Raw genomic sequence first — 17,541 nt, forward strand, 5'->3', positions numbered from 1 at the left:
GAGATACAGGCAGGTTTCTGTGCACATCACAGCACCGAGTTAGTCATGCTCTCGGTGCTGGATGAGCTCAGAGGGATGGCTGACAGGAAAAAAACGAGCGCCCTGATAATATTAGATCTTTCAGCGGCGTTCGATACTGTCAGCCACACCCTACATTTGGACAGGTTGTCCGGATTTGGGGTCCGGGACTCAGCCTACCGATGGTTGGAATCTTTTCTAACCAGGAGAACACAGAGGATTCAGCTGGGAGACAGGATATCAGGAGTGGGAGATCTGACATGTGGAGTCCCCCAGGGCTCAGCATTGTCCCCACTCCTGTTCAACCTATATCTTCAACCTCTGATAAATACACTAGCTGAGATGGGCTGCCGTGTGTTCAATTATGCCGACGATACACAGCTGCTGTTGAGCATAGACAACACTATACAGGCTCAGCTACACGCACAGGAGGTGCTTAGATACACAGTCCATTGGATGTCCACGAACCTCCTAAAAATAAACCCCGAAAAAACTGAGGTGCTGATAGTTTCATCAAATTGCTCGCCCTGGAGTGACCTGTACTGGCCTCAGGAATTGGGCCCGACCCCTAAGCCAGCTGACGCGGTCAAAAGTCTAGGCATTAAGATAGACAGTGCCCTCTCAATGGTCAGCCAGATCTCCACTGTGGTTGGAACCTGCACTGGCCTCATAAGACAGCTGCGCAAATTAGTTCCACTCCTCTCCCAGTCAATGCTTCGCACGGTAGTTTCTGCCACCATACTATCGAGGCTTGATTATGGAAATGCGCTCTACCTGGGCCTACCTAAAACTCTGGTCAACAGACTGCAGGTGGTCTTAAATGACGCGGCTAGACTCATCTTCAAACTCCCAAGAAGAGCACATGCCTCCCCGTTACTACGGAGCCTTCATTGGCTGCCAGTTGGGCAAAGGTCAGTCTTCAAAAGCCTCTGTATAGCCCACAAATCCATTTATGGACAAGCCCCGGCGTATATCAAGGAACGGCTAGAGATTTACAGACCTGAAAGAAGTCTCAGGTCCTCCGACGCCCAATTGCTGGTATGTCCCCGGTTCAGACTGGCCACAAAGGGCTAGAGATCCTTCTCCGTCCGACTACCTAATCTCTGGAACGATTTGCCTGAGGCCCTCCATAAGGATGGCAATTTACTCCGTTTCAGGAAAGCCCTAAAAACAATTTTATTCAGAGCAACGCTCAGCCCAGCATAGTCTTACCCAGTTCCTCCACTCCCTTTCGGCTAACTCGGTTGTTGTGTTTTGCGGTCAAAGCGCCCTGAGACCTGCAGGTGAATTGGCGCTATACAAAATGACAATAACAATAACAATAACAATAACAATACCCCGGACCTTGGAAATCTACAAACAAAGCCTCAAAGAACTTAGGGGCCTATGTATGAAGCCCAATTTCCGTTAGCAAACGGGCCGATTCTCGGAATCGGCCCGTTTGCGAACGGGAAAAGGCCTTTTGGTATGTATCATCCCAAAAGACCATTGCAAAATAGGGAATCGCAAAATTTGCCATTCCCTATTTTGCGATTGCATTTAAGGAATCGCAAATTGCATATGCTCCTTAGACCTGAGCAGTGCTTTAAATGAAAAAAAAATAAGGGCAGGTACTCACCAAAAGGAGCGGTGGACTGGGGGGTGGAGTGTGGGGCGGGACTAGGGGCGGGGCTAGGTTTTAACCTTTCCTAACTTTATATGCTAGAAATCCACATGCATTGCAAAAAAAATTTGAAGTATCCGTCCAATGGTTATGGTCCTAATAATAATTTATAAAGCATTTACTAATAAGGCTATGTTCAAACCTGTCTCTCAATTTTGCCAATAAAGCTTTGCATGCTGGAATTTTTAGAAACCCTTACTTATAATGAGAAAGGAGATATACGAGTCCCAGCATGCAAAAGCAGTACCAGAGAAAATCGGAACTGTCTGAAAACCAAAGGCATTCCATGGAGCTGCCTGTCGCATTTCGGTTATGCATGGTTTCCCATACGAAACAAGAGGCTTAAATGCACCAAACCCCAAAAAATGGTGTTGCCTCTAAGGTGTTTTGTCGTTTGAGGGTAATCATAAAATTGGCTCAAGGGCAGGGATTCACATTCAAGTTAAAATGCTTAATTTACATTGCTGATGAACTAACATTTTCAGGCATTTAAAACAATGGCATGCTAAAAAGCTGTACTGCCCTGAAGAATGCCCCCCACGCCCTCGTGCATTAGTTTTATGGTGGGCTCTCAACTCCTACTGTGCAGGATCAAAGGGAAAGCAAAACACCCTGCCATCACACCGCTGCTGGAAGTGTTGCCAAGAAGCACAACACAATTGCTCTGTCCTGGTGACATGAGCTGCTGTTCTGGCGCTCCTGTGCGATCTCAGCTCAGGATTGCAGAATCAGAGCGGGTCGTGTAAAAGTGCTGCTGAGGCACGAGAAAATGTGAAGAACGCCACCGGGAAACATCACTTACAACGCAACTTTTACCACGCAGTGCCTTTACGATGCAACTTTTACAACGCAAACCATTACAACGAATTGCGCTGGGGGGCGCTCTAGGATAGGGAATAGGTTTAATTTACTGTCCAACACCTTCCCTACTATCCACGGGGACTGGAGTTGGAATAGTAAATTAAACTATTCACTATCAAGCGCCCCAAAGCACTAAAAACCCGCGTTGTAAAAGCATGCGATGTAAAAGCATGCATTGTAATGTCGTACATCCAGCGCCACCTGTGTCTAGGCAAGGCCCCAGTGACTACCAGTACTCTCCTTGTCCTAGGAGAAGTTCTGGTACTAAAGGGGCTAAAATTTAAAGTACTGCCCATTTAAAGCACTGGACCTGAGGAACATGGTACAAAGTTAAAAAGCCTTTACAAGGGTCCCGCACGCAGTTGGAAGTATCATTTGTACATACATTTAATAATCTAATTCATATCAATTATGATGGTGCTAAATGTTTTTTTTCTTTCTATGTTTTTATTATGTATAAATTATATGAGGGTTCATGGCTATCAACGTATACGCTACTCTCTTCACTACTGACTTTACTCTGAATTAGTTAAAAGCCTTGTTAAATCTCAACAGCCTATAGTTCACAGTGAAACACGTGTCAGGAGTTTACATTACCACGAAGAATAAAATAGCTTTTAACGCCACTTTGATTGGATTACTTTATTTCATCTAATCTCTAAGCAATACTTGCATCAGAGCTCCAGGCCCCTTTTAACGGTTATGAATGAATCCAGTCTGTGTAGAAGAACGAAACCTGGGGAATCCTACCTTGCGCCCCACCAATTGGACTCCCATCACAGTTACTTAGTGGTAGTGTTAAACTGATTAGGTACAGCTGAACATCCTGTTTTCAAATTCAAATGAACATGTCGGCCACACACTGGAATGGCAAAGGTTAGTACAAGAGAGGGTTCCACAATGATCTTGCTATCCTGGCTGATTTAAAAAACCTGCAATGCACACAAGATGATGGACGGAATGTTGCACAATGGCAAAACATTCACCCCAGTCACAGATCTGGGGTTAATCCATCGTTATTTTGCTCACCAAGCCACCCTAGTTCAGATCTGCCATCAGGGACACAATTAGCACTTATGGGCCTTCAGATTACAGTGATTTGTTTGGTGGAATCAGATGACTTGACTTTGGTGTCCCTGCCGACAGGCACTCACCTGGTAGCATTCCTCATTGCTGGGCAGATTGAAGACTTCCATAGTAGCTTTAGTGAAGTACAGCTGTAATTGAGTACCCACATTTGGCAGATTACAAGTTATGCCACCAGAGTTTGTTCCTGTTCAGAGCTAAACCTTATGGGCCTCATTTATGAGGCCTTGCGTCAGTTTTGCGCTGCGGATGCGTCACTTTTTGTGACGCATCAGCAGTGTAAAACATGCGCCTTGTTGCCCCATATTTAAAAAGTGACGCATCTAGGTAGATGCGTCACTTTTTAAACCCCTGCGCCACATTATACCTGCGTCAGGTATAATGTATGCAGAGGGGGCGTTCCCCCGCAAAAAGCCTCGTAATAGTGACGCAGTGAAATCTATGAGATTTCACTGCGTCACTTTTAGGATGCGGTTGCGTCAAAATCTTGCGCCTGCCTCACAGCAGGCGTAAGACTGACGCAAGCCCTTTCACATGGGGCTTTCCCCATGTGAAAGGACGCATTGCTGGAGTTGCGTCACTTTTGTGACACACTCCAGCAATGCGTCACTTTTGTGCTTACAGATGCGTCAGAAATACTGACGTATCTGTAACTCCTTGCGACATGATGCGTCATACATTAAATATGACGCATCATTGGTGTCGCAAGGAGTGCGCAGTGAAAAGTGACGCATCGCTGTTTTCACGCAGCGATGCGTCACTTTTCATAAATGAGGCCCTATATATTTAACCATGCCTGAGGCAGACCCAGTCAAGCATGGATGGTATCCCCTGTATTGTGTATGCCAGTTCACAGCTCATCCTTTCTCCAGCTGGCACTGGGTAGCATCAAGTAGGAAATATTGCTCAAAATACAAAATGTGCACACGAATGGGGAAGGAAAGCATGTTGAACCCTGGGTACCAATACTCAAGAGCATCCGCCAGAAACAGGAACGCTGACGCATTAGGGGGGTTGTGTGTTTCTTTTTCCTACTTCAGTGCATCCATTAACTCTCCGAGTTAGTGCATGTGCTGTTGACAGCAGAGCCCAGAAGCAGGAATACTCAATTACTAATCTGTGTTTATGAACTCTGCTGTCTGCAGCCCCGCATTAATTTGGAGATTTTTAGCCTCTCCCTAAAATTAAATACAGACGGAACTTGTAGTTTCTCCATCTCATGCAGCAAACACAGGATATTTGTGCACTTCCAGGGGATGGAACTAAGCACACTTTATATGCCCTTTTAACAATTTTGGTTGTTTTAGGGCCAATAGATTGCTCAGTAATTTTGAGCCGATTGTACAAAACGATTTTGCTGTCACAAAGCCTGTGATTCGCAAATTCACACAGTTTGAGCCTCCAAAACGGCTATTTGAGAGGGACGGGTTCAAGCCAAACCAAACCCAAATTTGTGTGTGTAAAAGGCCGCTTTATTGAAACAGGTGCATATCACAGTGAAAACACTGGCAACTGCCTTACAAAACTAAAACCTCTCTATACATCAAATAACTGATCCCCTGTTTCCCCCCGCCCCTACGATCCCCACATCAAATCCCCCACCCTGCCAATACCATAATAACATTACAACCACATTACCCAATGTTGCAGTTGCAAATCCTGCCTTCCAATGAAACCCAAACCCTTACCTGCACTTCTGCAACTCTAACTACCAAACATCTACTCTGAACTTAGCCTACCTGCCTACCCTTACACTGCCCCTGCTCACAAACTTCCAACACTTAAGCAAAAACTTCTGCCAATCCTGTCCAACTTTTAACAGCCCTGCTTGCACATGTCCAAGCAACACGTATACAATTAGCATAACCCTATGCACCTGTCTCAACAAACCTAGCCCTAAACTTTAGCCACCAAAACCTCAACTGGTGAAAATCCCATAGCGCCATATTTTAAGGTGGGAGGGAGGGGCAAACAATGCTAGCTACCCACACCGCTCCCAGCCACCAGGTCACCAAACCTAAAATGTTGGCTGGGAAAGCACAGAGCCCTAATTTATTAATTTTTGGGCTACAATTGGGCTATTCCCAAAAGTAGTCCAAAGTGCAAAACGGCCGCTAATCAGCCAGCCCCTCCCCCTCCTAGTCGGCCTGGGGGGCAGATTTCACCCCTCTTCTAATGTATAAACCCATATTTTGAGTCAGTAACAGGGTACAAAATCACAAAATGGGTTTAGAACCCATTATTATAATTCGCTTTTTTGAAGAGACGTTTTTAGGGTGCCTCCTTTCAAACATCAATTTGTTTAGAGATGAATCAGTTTTTTGTGAGCGAAATCCAGTCCCAAAAGAATAAAATGTTACTGTCACCTCAATGGAGGTAATAATCCTTTCACAAATGGAATAGGTTCGCTTCCCATTTGTGAATGTTAAAAAAATGTTTGCTGGGGAGCAGGCAGTGGTTTGACAACTCTCAAGCAAACAAACCAAAACCTTTTTCTTTTTCAATGCAGACCTGTGTCCCTTAGGGAAAAAAGATACATTTAAAAAAAACCTACTTCATTTAAAATGCAATCACAGTTAAGTCGGTCTGCTGACCCCAGCAGGCCACCATCCCTCTGATGGCATCCAATAGTAGGGAGACACAATTTATGACCTATTTCGTGAATATTCATAAGGTTGGTCTAATTGTGAGTCGGAATTTTGTGAATCAACTTACTAGTACATAGGTTGGTTCGCAAAATTCCTTTTCATTCGGAAGTCAGTTTACAATTTGAGGCCACTTTTTGCCAACATCAGGTCCATTCTTTTCACACAGGTGATTTTAGCAGACCTAAAGAAACCAATCAATCAATCAATCAATCAATCAATCACGTGTTTGTTAAGAGCTACTACTCACCCGTGAGGGTCTCAGGGCGCTGGGGGAGGGGGGGTTCGCAGGTTCCATTCCATCAAGGAGGGGGTCTGTCGAAGAGCCAGGTTTTGAGGTTTCTTGTGAAGATGGGGAGAGATGTAGTCTGTCTGAGGTGGAGAGGGAGGGTGTTCCAGGCTCTGGCTGCGAGGAAGGAGAAGCAGCAGCCACACGATCTGATCTTTCTGGTATGGAAGACTATAGCATAGGAGAGCTGGGCTGATCTTAGGGTCCTTTGGGGTGCTTAGGAATTTGAGTCGGCTGTTCAGCTATTCTGGGCCAGTGTCATGAAGGGCATTGTGAGAGTGGGTGAGCATCTTGAAGGTGACTCTAGCTTCGATGGGTAGCCAGTAGAGTGTGTGCAGGTGCTGTGAGATGTGGCAGTGTCTTGGTAGGTTGAGAACCAGCCTTGCAGCGTCGTTTTTGATGTTCTGTAGCTTGCGTGTGAGGTTTTTGTTTAATCCGGCATGGAGTGCGTTGCCGTGTTTTTCATCCATTTGGCAACCGGTTCCATGCCTTCTCGGAAATTTTGTCTGGCGGTGTTGGGTTCGTTGGATAGGGAGAGGATGAGTTGGGTGTCGGCTGTGTATGACACAATGTTGAGTCCATATATTCTTACGGAGGGGGCGAGCGGAGCCATGTAGACGTTGAAGAGCGTGGGGCTGAAGGATGACCCCTGGGGGACTCCGCAGGTGGTTGGTGTAGGGTCTGAGAGGAAATGGGGGAGTCTGACCCGCTGTGTTCTGCGGAGAGAAAGGAGTGGATCCAGTCGAGGGCCTTGTCTAGAATCCCTGCATCATGGAGTCTGCATATTAGGATGCTTTGAGAGACTGTGTCGAATGCCGCTGTGAAGTCGAGGAGGATGTGGGCTGCAGTTTCTCCTTTGTCCAGTAGGGTGCGGATGTCGTCTGATGCGGCGAGGAGGCCGGTTTCCCTGCCGTTGTTATTTCTGAAGCCGGATTCGGAGGAGTCGCAGATGTTGTGCTCTTCGATGAATGTGGCGAGTTGGCTGTTAATGGCTTTCTCAATGACTTTCGCTGGGAAAGGGAGCAGGGAAATGGGTCTGTAGTTTTTGTGGTCAGTGGGGTCCACCGAGAGTTTCTTGAGGAGGCGGTTGATCTCGGCCTGTTTCCAGTCATCGGGGAACAATGGGGTAGACAGGGAGCATTTGATGGTGTGGCGGAGTATGGGTGCGATGGTCTCGGCTACTCTGTTGAAAATGTGGTGGGGCAGGGTTCTGTGGGGGCCCCGGAGTGGATTGAGTTAATCTTCTTCAGTGTGTCTTCGGTGGTGAGGGCTGTCCAGTTGTGGATAGTTGGCTTCATGGTGTCGGGGTGGTTGGTGAGGGTTCAGTGTGTTGGTTGTCTTCGTCGAAGTTGTCGTAGATGCTCTTGATTTTGCTGCATATACCTTTGATTAGCTTTATTAATTTTATTCCCAGTATCGCCACTATAGTTGTATTTCTGTGATCTCAAGAAGTTAAATATAGAGCATTATCAGAAGACAGACTAGGCGCCAACTCCTCAATTTGCGCAGAGGAAAAAGAACTGCTTAGTGGTGATTGTTCAAATAACCAGTGTTATCCTTCTCTCCCTGGCTATTGAATTCTGCAAACACGTATCTGCTTTTGATTCCTGTATCAGCTCTGCTGTACTGCTTTGCACAAATTGGAAATAAAATTTCTCCTCCAGGGTATTATTAATTTGCTTTGATTGACATGAATTTTATAAAGCATGTGATTACTCCAAAGCAGGGTATCCCGACGATAGAAAACCAAATGTTTGAGACAGTGCCTACAGAGGGAACAGATACGTTATTGTTATATGCCCCTTGCGACCTCTGTCACAGCCTTTGCGATACCTGGCATCATTGGTGGCAAAATAGTGCTAAGAGCACAGTGACATGCACCAACCTCCTTGGTTCTTGCTATTCTTTTTGTTTTACATTAATAGTGAATAATAGTCAATAGTCTATTATTCACAATTGATGTTATACAAAGTGGAGCACCAGGATCAGGGATGTGACTTTCACTGGCATCTTAGGTAGGTAAAATCACATTATTTTAAATGTATGTAGTGTGCATGCATGTGGATGAGAGGGAGTATGGGTGAGAGTGTGTGTGTGTGTGTGTGAACATATATGTTTGTATGTGAGAATGTGTGTGTGTGTGAAAGTGAGTGTGGGAAAGTATAAGTAAGTCAGTGTAAGAGTGAGTGAGAGAGTGTTCATGAGTGAGCTAGGGTTAGAAAGAGGGCAAATGAATGAGTGAGCGAGAGTGATTGTGAATAAGTGAGCATGAGTGAGAATATTATATTACACTTGCAACTCTACTGTTGGACTTGGCATTATTCCTGGTTTATAGAGGCACTTTAATATCACTTCTGGTGATATCATTACGACCAAGGGGTGTATGATGTTACTTCCGCTACCCCAGGCATTCTGGCGAATCGACACCTATGGGTTTAGGTCTACCATAGTTTGGGCTTTCACTGGTACCGCTATCATAGTTCATAGTTTTAAAGTTTCGTTATAATTTGCAAAAAGATAAAAATGACATAACATACTCAAACGGAAAAAACACCTAAGCAAAGTCACACTCAATGGAGAAAGGGCTTATGGTTATTAAAATGTAAACAACACTAATAAAACACATGAGGTGTGAACTAAAGTGCAAGTACTAAGCCACAGGCATATATTCTTTTGATCTGATCAGAGTTAGTCTTAGGCTATTAATTTACTCTTACCATTTTAAATTGAGAATGTGCCTAAGAACCAGCAGCTTTATGATAAGACTGCGAGCAGTGATACTTAAAACAAGAAATACAATGCCTTACAATAAAATCTGTCCATCAACTGTGTTTTTTGCAATTTTCACCCCGAGTGGGCTGGGTATGCTCAATACGTGAGTCCCAGGCTCTCCACATCACTGGAGTCAAGCTATCCAGGCTGAAGAAGGCTGATAGCCAGAAACCGGTCCTTGGATGCTTGATTCCGGTCTAGGAAAGACATGGCTTGGTAGTTCGGGCTGGACTGTTCCCATGAGGCACAGGGTCAAGGCTGATTTGCATTTAGCCATTGTCTGACCTAGGGTCGTGTGGAGTGCAAAAAAACAATGGATTTAGGCCCGATCTTTGTACTGGGGTGAATGTAAGATTTTGTTCTGCATTCTGTCCATCAACTGTGTTTTTTGCAATTTTCACCCCGAGTGGGCTGGGTATGCTCAAACGTGAGTCCCAGGCTCTCCACATCACTGGAGTCAAGCTATCCAGGCTGAAGAAGGCTGATAGCCAGAAACCGGTCCTTGGATGCTTGATTCCGGTCTAGGAAAGACATGGCTTGGTAGTTCGGGCTGGACTGTTCCCATGAGGCACAGGGTCAAGGCTGATTTGCATATAGCTATTGACTGACCTAGGGTGGTGTGGAGTGCAAACAAACGATGGATTTAGGCCCAGATCTTTGTACTGGGGTGAATGTAAGACTTTGTTCTGCATTCTGTCCATCAACTGTGTTTTTTGCAATTTTCACCCCGAGTGGGCTGGGTATGCTCAGACGTGAGTCCCAGGCTCTCCACATCACTGGAGTTAAGCTATCCAGGCTGAAGAAGGCTGATAGCCAGAAACCGGTCCTTGGATGCTTGATTCCGGTCCAGGAAAGACATGGCTTGGTAGTTCGGGCTGGACTGTTCCCATGAGGCACAGGGTCAAGGCTGATTTGCATATAGCCATTGTCTGACCTAGGGTGGTGTGGAGTGCAAAAAAACGATGGATTTAGGCCCGATGTTTGTACTGGGGTGAATGTAAGATTTTGTTCTGCATTCTGTCCATCAACTCTGTTTTTTGCAATTTTCACCCCGAGTGGGCTGGGTATGCGCAGACGTGAGTCCCAGGCTCTCCACATCACTGGAGTCAAGCTATCCAGGCTGAAGAAGGCTGATAGCCAGAAACCGGTCCTTGGATGCTTGATTCCGGTCTATGAAAGACATGGCTTGGTAGTTGGGGCTGGACTGTTCCCATGAGGCACAGGGTCAAGGCTGATTTGCATATAGCCATTGGCTGACCTAGGGTGGTGTGGAGTGCAAAAAAAGATGGATTTAGGCCCAGATCTTTGTACTGGGGTGAATGTAAGACATTGTTCTGCATTCTGTCCATCAACTCTGTTTTTTGCAATTTTCACCCCGAGTGGGCTGGGTTTGCTCAGACGTGAGTCCCAGGCTCTCCACATCACTGGAGTCAAGCTATCCAGGCTGAAGAAGGCTGATAGCCAGAAACCGGTCCTTGGGTGCTTGATTCCGGTCTAGGAAAGACATGGCTTGGTAGTTCGGGCTGGACTGTTCCCATGAGGCACAGGGTCAAGGCTGATTTGCATATAGCCATTGTCTGACCTAAGTTGGTGTGGAGTGCAAAAAAACGATGGATTTAGGCCCAGATATTTGTACTGGGTGAATGTAAGACATTGTTCTGCATTCTGTCCATCAACTGTGTTTTTTGCAATCTATTGTTGGACTTGGCATTATTTCTGGTTTATAGAGGCACATTAATATCACTTCTGGTGATATCATTACGGCCAAGGGGTGTATGATGTTACTTCTGCTACCCCAGGCATTCTGGCGAATCGACGCCTATGGGTTTAGGTCTTCCATAGTTTGGACTTTCACTGGTACCGCTATCATAGTTCATAGTTTTATAGTTTCGTTATAATTTGCAAAAAGATAAAAATGACATAACATACTCAAACGGAAAAAACACCTAAGCAAAGTCACACTCAATGGAAAAAGGGCTTATGGTTATTAAAATGTAAACAACACTAATAAAACACATGAAGTGTGAACTAAAGTGCAAGTACTAAGCCACAGGCATATATTCTTTTGATCTGATCAGAGTTAGTCTTAGGCTATTAAATTACTCTTACCATTTTAAATTGCGAATGTGCCTAAGAACCAGCAGCTTTATGATAAGACTGCGAGCAGTGATACTTAAAACAAGAAATACAATGCCTTACAATAAAATGACAGTCAGTCTTCAAAGGTCATACTGTACATTTAATCAATTATGGGTTGAGCCTGTGGACAGCTAGTTACTGGGGCTTTTAATGTGCCTCAGTGTTTGAGCTATTACCCAGATCGGCGTTCATCTCGCAGCTTACTTTCTATGTTCCTCTAAGTCCTCTTGCCGGAAAAGTTTCCTTAATACTGCAAGATATTTTACTCCCCGACAGGACAGGATTATAGAGGAACCTTCCATCCAGCGGATTGCGGCCTGTGTGCATGTGCAGATATTCAGTTCATTAAAAGTGGGTTTCAAGTTATAAAAGCATTTCTCATTGGTATATTTTTTACCCCTTATTGGGGTTTACTTTTCCATTTGCAATGTTTCCGATCACTTCTTATCTATTTTTTTGTTGTATTCTTCTTTGCTATTGTACTCATGTTTTACATTGTTTTTATCTAATCAATAAAGCTTTTTAAACTAAAAAGAAAAGTGGGTTTCAAATGCTGTTTCCTCAACTCCTTGATTGCAGGACATGCACATAGCAAGTGAGTTAATGTTTCATTAATGACATGGTGCAGCTCTCATAGCTTGTCTGGGCAGCAACTGTTAGGGCTATCGTTGCCTGTACAGTCATAGTTTTGGCTATCACTGCATTAGCTATCTGGTCATCTGCACAGTTAGGGCTATGGTACCCTGTGCTATGACTGGTAGGACAATGAAGCCCGGGCTATCACTGCTAGGGTTATCATAGACTGGGCTGGCACTTTTAGAGCTGTCATATGCCTGGACTGCCATGTTCATGAATATTTCAATCAGAGTATCACAGTCAGGCTTAACTTTATAACTATGGAGACGGCATGTTGAATATAATGTGACTCTTTAATAGATTACACTGGCAAATAGCCTGCATGTCACCAGGTAACACTACATCTAGATATGTGCAATGCATCTGCAGAGATTTGAAGCTTGGAAGGTCAGTGTTTTAGAAGGCCAGTCTGTTATCGATCATAAGTACTATGTGGGCAGTTTTTAAAGGCAATAAAAAGTTGTGCTTACAAACCTGAAAGGAAGGTAATGACTTACATTTAAACGTTTGCACTGGCAAAACTGTGCGTCATGCGGTAACCTGCCATTTGTGATTGTTTGTGAAAAAGACAACGAGGTTTAAATGCAATTCTTCATAGAATGTTAACTTGTGGAGAAATTATGTTTTACCATTTTTTGTTTGTGCTTTCTTAGATGCAGAAGTAGTGACTGGTTCATTCAAGATCACAAACTACATTTTTACAGAGAAATTCAACGATACAAGCAGCTTGGAATACCAGAATTTTACAAGTATGCTGGAAAAAGAGGTAATACTAAAAGGCTTTGACACTTCATGTTTAACAATACACAACAGATAAAGGTGTAGGTGCTAGATGTTACATCTACAATAGGTACCCTAAAAATAAAATGACACAACAGCGCGTAAGGCTAACCAAAGAGATTATATGTGCACTAAACTGTAGAAATTCTGGATAGTGAAATATATAATTATGGTCATTATGGCACATAAAAACTGACTCACAAACAAATGATTCGTTGGCAAATCCAGTACCTCACAGTGTTTACTGAAAGTGCTTCTTCGTTAGTTGACAAGTGTGTGACTGTGGTTGAGTGAATGGGTAATGGGATTAAAGAGAGAATGGGTCAATGGTTGGTGATGTGTGAGTGACTAACTGTATGGATGAGAAGTGCAACTGAATGAGAGCTATTAGGAGGATGGTAACAAATGCAAGTTCAGCTGAATACCAAAAAGTGCAGCAAAATAGAGAAAAGCTGTGGCATCAGAATAAGAGGTACTTAATTAGGTGTAGATGCAGCAGATTAAGAGATGCAGCAGAATGAGAAGTGTAGGAGGATCATAAAATGTGCATCAGAATGAGAGATAAAGGTGCACTGGAAAAAGAAATGCTGCTGCTGTGGTCTGAGAGATGTGACAGAATAAGAGATGTAAGTATAGCACAAAAGAGAGGTGCAGAATATAAGAAATGCAAGTGCAGTAGCTTGGTGCAAGGTAAAGCAGATTAGGGGTGCTGTAGAGGGTAAAAAAATGAAGGCACAAAAGAATGAGAGACCCAGATATAGTAGCATGAGTGGTGCAGGTGCAGCAGAAATAGATAAGCTATCAAATGAAATGAAATAGAATTATTCAAATGGATTAAGAAAAGCAAGAGGTGCAAGTAAAACAGAGTATGTTGCACAGTTGCTGCATAATGTGTTTCTGTACAATGAAAATGTGAGGCTGCAGGAATTGTGCCATCTACCTTATTCAGACTTTCCCCTTGCTCCTAGTGTACTTCCTTCCAAAAACTGCAAAGTTACAAAATGAAAAAACCAAAGCATGACCAAGTTAGGGCCAATAAACAGAACAATAGAAGCACAAAATAAACCTAAAGGATACAATAATTAAAGCTTGAAATACATGTAGCTGTAGCAAAAACTGCACAGCTGCAAGCTCTGAATGAAGAGCTTACCTAGCGTACAATTCAGACTAAGTTATTGTTATTCAGACGCAAAAGGTATTACATTAATTCCTACATCTTTTATGTTTTTTAAAAAATGTATTATATTTTGTAAATTAGCTAAAAAAAATTTAAATGTTTATTCTGTTTAAATGCATATACTTACATATGTAATGCCCATATTCTGGTCTACAACAGTGCAGTACTCTACAGATTTCAACTTTACACTACATGTATCTGGCGGATATTTGGGGGTCTTAATATTTTTTCTGCAATATTTTGGCTGTCAATATTCTGTTATACAAACTGTTCATCATTTATCAGCCTACCTCCTATATCCCCACTTTCGTGTTGTGCTGATGTGAACTTTCTGTAGTCGTGACTTCCTAAGTCTTCATTTGGCACTATCAAAGTAATTGTCTTTAGTTTTGAGAGAGAGGTTTGTCTTTGCATCCTGTAGTAGCCTACGTTCCTAGTCCCAAATGTCTCTTTCCAACTTAGTCACAGCATTAGGTAGATCAACCTCCTCAATATGGATTATCCCATACATTTACCTCTAGTAATGCCTTGAAAGCCTCCCACACCAGGCCTGGAAAAATAAAGAAGTGCCCTACTGTTTCATCTATATTATGTAAGTGTGGTGCATCTTGCAGTGCTTCTCTTTTTTAACCTCCAATGAGATTGGAGCCTGCAGCCTCAAGTGCCTTGTGAATTCTCACCGGCACATGATCTGAGATGGCCCTATCCAGATACTCAATCTTGTTAAATCTATTTTTTCTGATTGTGATAGGGAAAAATAAATGAATTGGTATTTTGTGGGGTGAGAAATACAAGTAGCCTTCAGAATTTGTATGGGTCTTGCACCGTAGTTCCTTGAAATTTAACTTACCCAGTCTCTCCTTTAAACTCTCTGTGGTTAACCATTTTTTATACATTATCTGCTCATTCACTGTTTTGGATCCTGTATGAGCAGGTCATGTGTAGCATAATATTTAGAAAAAGCCACATTCATTGTATGCTAAGTGGCTTTTGTTATGGATAAGAGGTCCCACTCAGATATTCTTAGCAACATGGTTAGGAGGGAGGTAACTTGAGATCCACGTGCTCTTGCTACCTGGTTCAGAGGAACCTGATGATGGAGGATGCTTGTGCAGGAAATAAAATAGAGCTGATCCATTCGAATATCCGATCTGTAGGCCAAACCGAAGGACAGCGTCACATAGAGCATCTGCAAACTCTTTAAGACTTTACTGCCCTGATTTGTAAAACAGGTTGTAGAGTGGGAAAAAACAAACCCTTTTGTAAGCTGTAATAGTTGTTCAGTTGGTTTCATGGTCCTCCATGAAACATTATAGGTGCACGTTTAAATGCAGCAACATTGGGATTTCCCCACACAATTTAAGGTGTCAAACAATGTATTTTAATCCAGCTACAACATTCTTGGAACTGTCGAAAATAAATATGCTCTCTGATCAAAACTCAAGAACTGCCAGCAGGTTTAAATTGGTTTAAATTGGTGTTGAATGAAATTAATGCATAGAAACTGCAATGAAATCAACAATAGTTTCTCCAGACATTTTCCACATTTTCCTGAGCTTTGACAGAATTCTAGCATTTATTTCAAATGCCTTTTTACCACCAGTGCAGTCATGGTCAAAACAGGAGAAGCACGTGCAAGTACTCTTTTTAAGACTAAATGAGGTTTTCACTGTTTTAAGTATTGCAGTGATGACCCTTTCCAGTGGTCCTCCAAATACTATAGAGCAATCTAAAATTCAGTTCAAAATAAAATGGAAATCTCCAGTCTACAAAATCACGTGGTCTGCAGAGAGAGTCAGACACGTACGAAGAAAGTTTCATCATCTACATTCTGAGAATATGCCTTCACAAACATCACCTCCATGGCGTATAATGTATCCCTGTTTCTATGTGTCACCTACCAGAGTCTTACATGAAAGAATCCACTTTTAGAGGAAAATGTGGTCTGATCCAATGTAGAACTCCTCTGGTGAATTAGATGAAACCCTCATCCAACACCCCATTCGGACCTTATTTTGAGATGTTCCACTTGTGTAAAATGTGCTGCTTATAAGATTGCATTTTTAACATTACTCCTATATCTATAAGGACCTAATTCTATGTCTCTTGACCACAGTATTCACTCCTGCACATTCCAGGATATTAGGGTGGTGTCACCTGTCATTTCTAATTGTGAATATTAAGCACCCAACATATACACACACCCACGCACATTAAAGGCCATATTTTGGACCAGGTATGGACTTCCTCCTTAGATATCTCCACTCCCCTTGTCCTCCCCTGCCCCTGGTCAGATCATCTACTCATCACCTTTTCCCTTGCTAAGCCTCCCCCGACCAATGTCACCCGAGACTCTAATTTTCTGGCACGTAATTGGAACAAGGCCGACCTCAATAAATTCACCTCCCTCCTGTGTTCATCAGCCCCCTCTATCACGGGACCCATCACTTCCATTGACTCCCAGTCTGACCACCTTACCCAATGGCTTGTCTCTGCCGCTGACTCAGTGGCACCCCTAAAACCTGTTAAGACGCGGCACAGTCACGACGCCCACAGGTGGTTCACCGATGAACTTAAGGCACTGAAACTCAGTCTCCGTCAGGCCGAAAGACGCTGGCGTCGAGGATATACCCCCGAGACAAAGGCTGTCTTCTCTTCTCAGCTGAGGGAATACAAATCTGCAATAGCCCGAGCGAAATCTAGCTACTTCTCCAACAAGATTTTGAATTCCACCAATAGGTCCAAGGATATTTTCTCTATTGTCAAGGAACTATCCAACCCGGCTAGAGTCACCATTGCCCCGCTTCCCTCCCAGCCTCTGTGTGATTCCCTGAATCAGTTCTTTGTGGACAAAATTGTTAAAATTAAAACCAGCATCTCTGCTCACGTCTCACCTGCCTCTTCCCCCGCCAGCACTCCCTCTCACCCCATCACCCACACCCTATCCCAGCTTCCCCTCATCTCAAAAGAGAACTTCCTCCCCCTCCTGCTCAAAGTCTCTTCTGGCTCCCCCAGCGATTGTTGCCCCCCCTCTGCCCTGCGAGAAGCTTTTACTTCCTGTCCGGACCCCCCTTTAGCTCTTTTAAACAACTCTTTAACTATGGGGGTGGTTCCGGCCTCCTTCAAACGGGCAGAGGTGGTCGCCATTTTGAAAAAACCTATGGCTGATCCGTCCACCATGAGCAACTATCGCCCTATTTCCCTCCTCCCTTTCCTCAGCAAAGTCATGGAGTCCCACGTTACTCAAACCCTCAATTCTTTTATAGAGGACTCTGGTGTTTTGGACCCCCAGCAGGCTGGGTTTAGACCTGCGCATTCCACAGAAGCAGTCATCCTCTCTGTGATGGACGAACTACGCAGGGGCGCCGACTCTAACACCTATCAGGCCCTGGTTCTCTTGGACCTGTCGGCCGCTTTTGACACGGTCGACCATGACATTTTGGTCGACCGTGTCAGAGAGGCTGGCATCCAGGGC

The 17,541-nt window shown here is 43.9% G+C and overlaps 1 protein-coding gene across 1 annotated transcript in view; it reads left to right on the top strand.

Moving 5' to 3' along the window:
• The window catches only part of LOC147698856 (uromodulin-like 1), a 569,037-nt gene that overhangs the window by 248,464 nt on the left and 303,032 nt on the right, over positions 1 to 17,541 (top strand). Inside the window, exon 9 of the mRNA XM_086935447.1 lies at positions 12,763 to 12,875. Within this exon, the coding sequence (XP_086791573.1) occupies positions 12,763 to 12,875 (113 nt within the window). The remainder of the gene's footprint in view (positions 1 to 12,762; positions 12,876 to 17,541) is intronic.

The sequence above is a fragment of the Lissotriton vulgaris genome, chromosome 8 (assembly GCF_964263255.1).
Source record: "Lissotriton vulgaris chromosome 8, aLisVul1.2, whole genome shotgun sequence".
In the NCBI taxonomy this organism is placed as follows: domain Eukaryota; kingdom Metazoa; phylum Chordata; class Amphibia; order Caudata; family Salamandridae; genus Lissotriton; species Lissotriton vulgaris.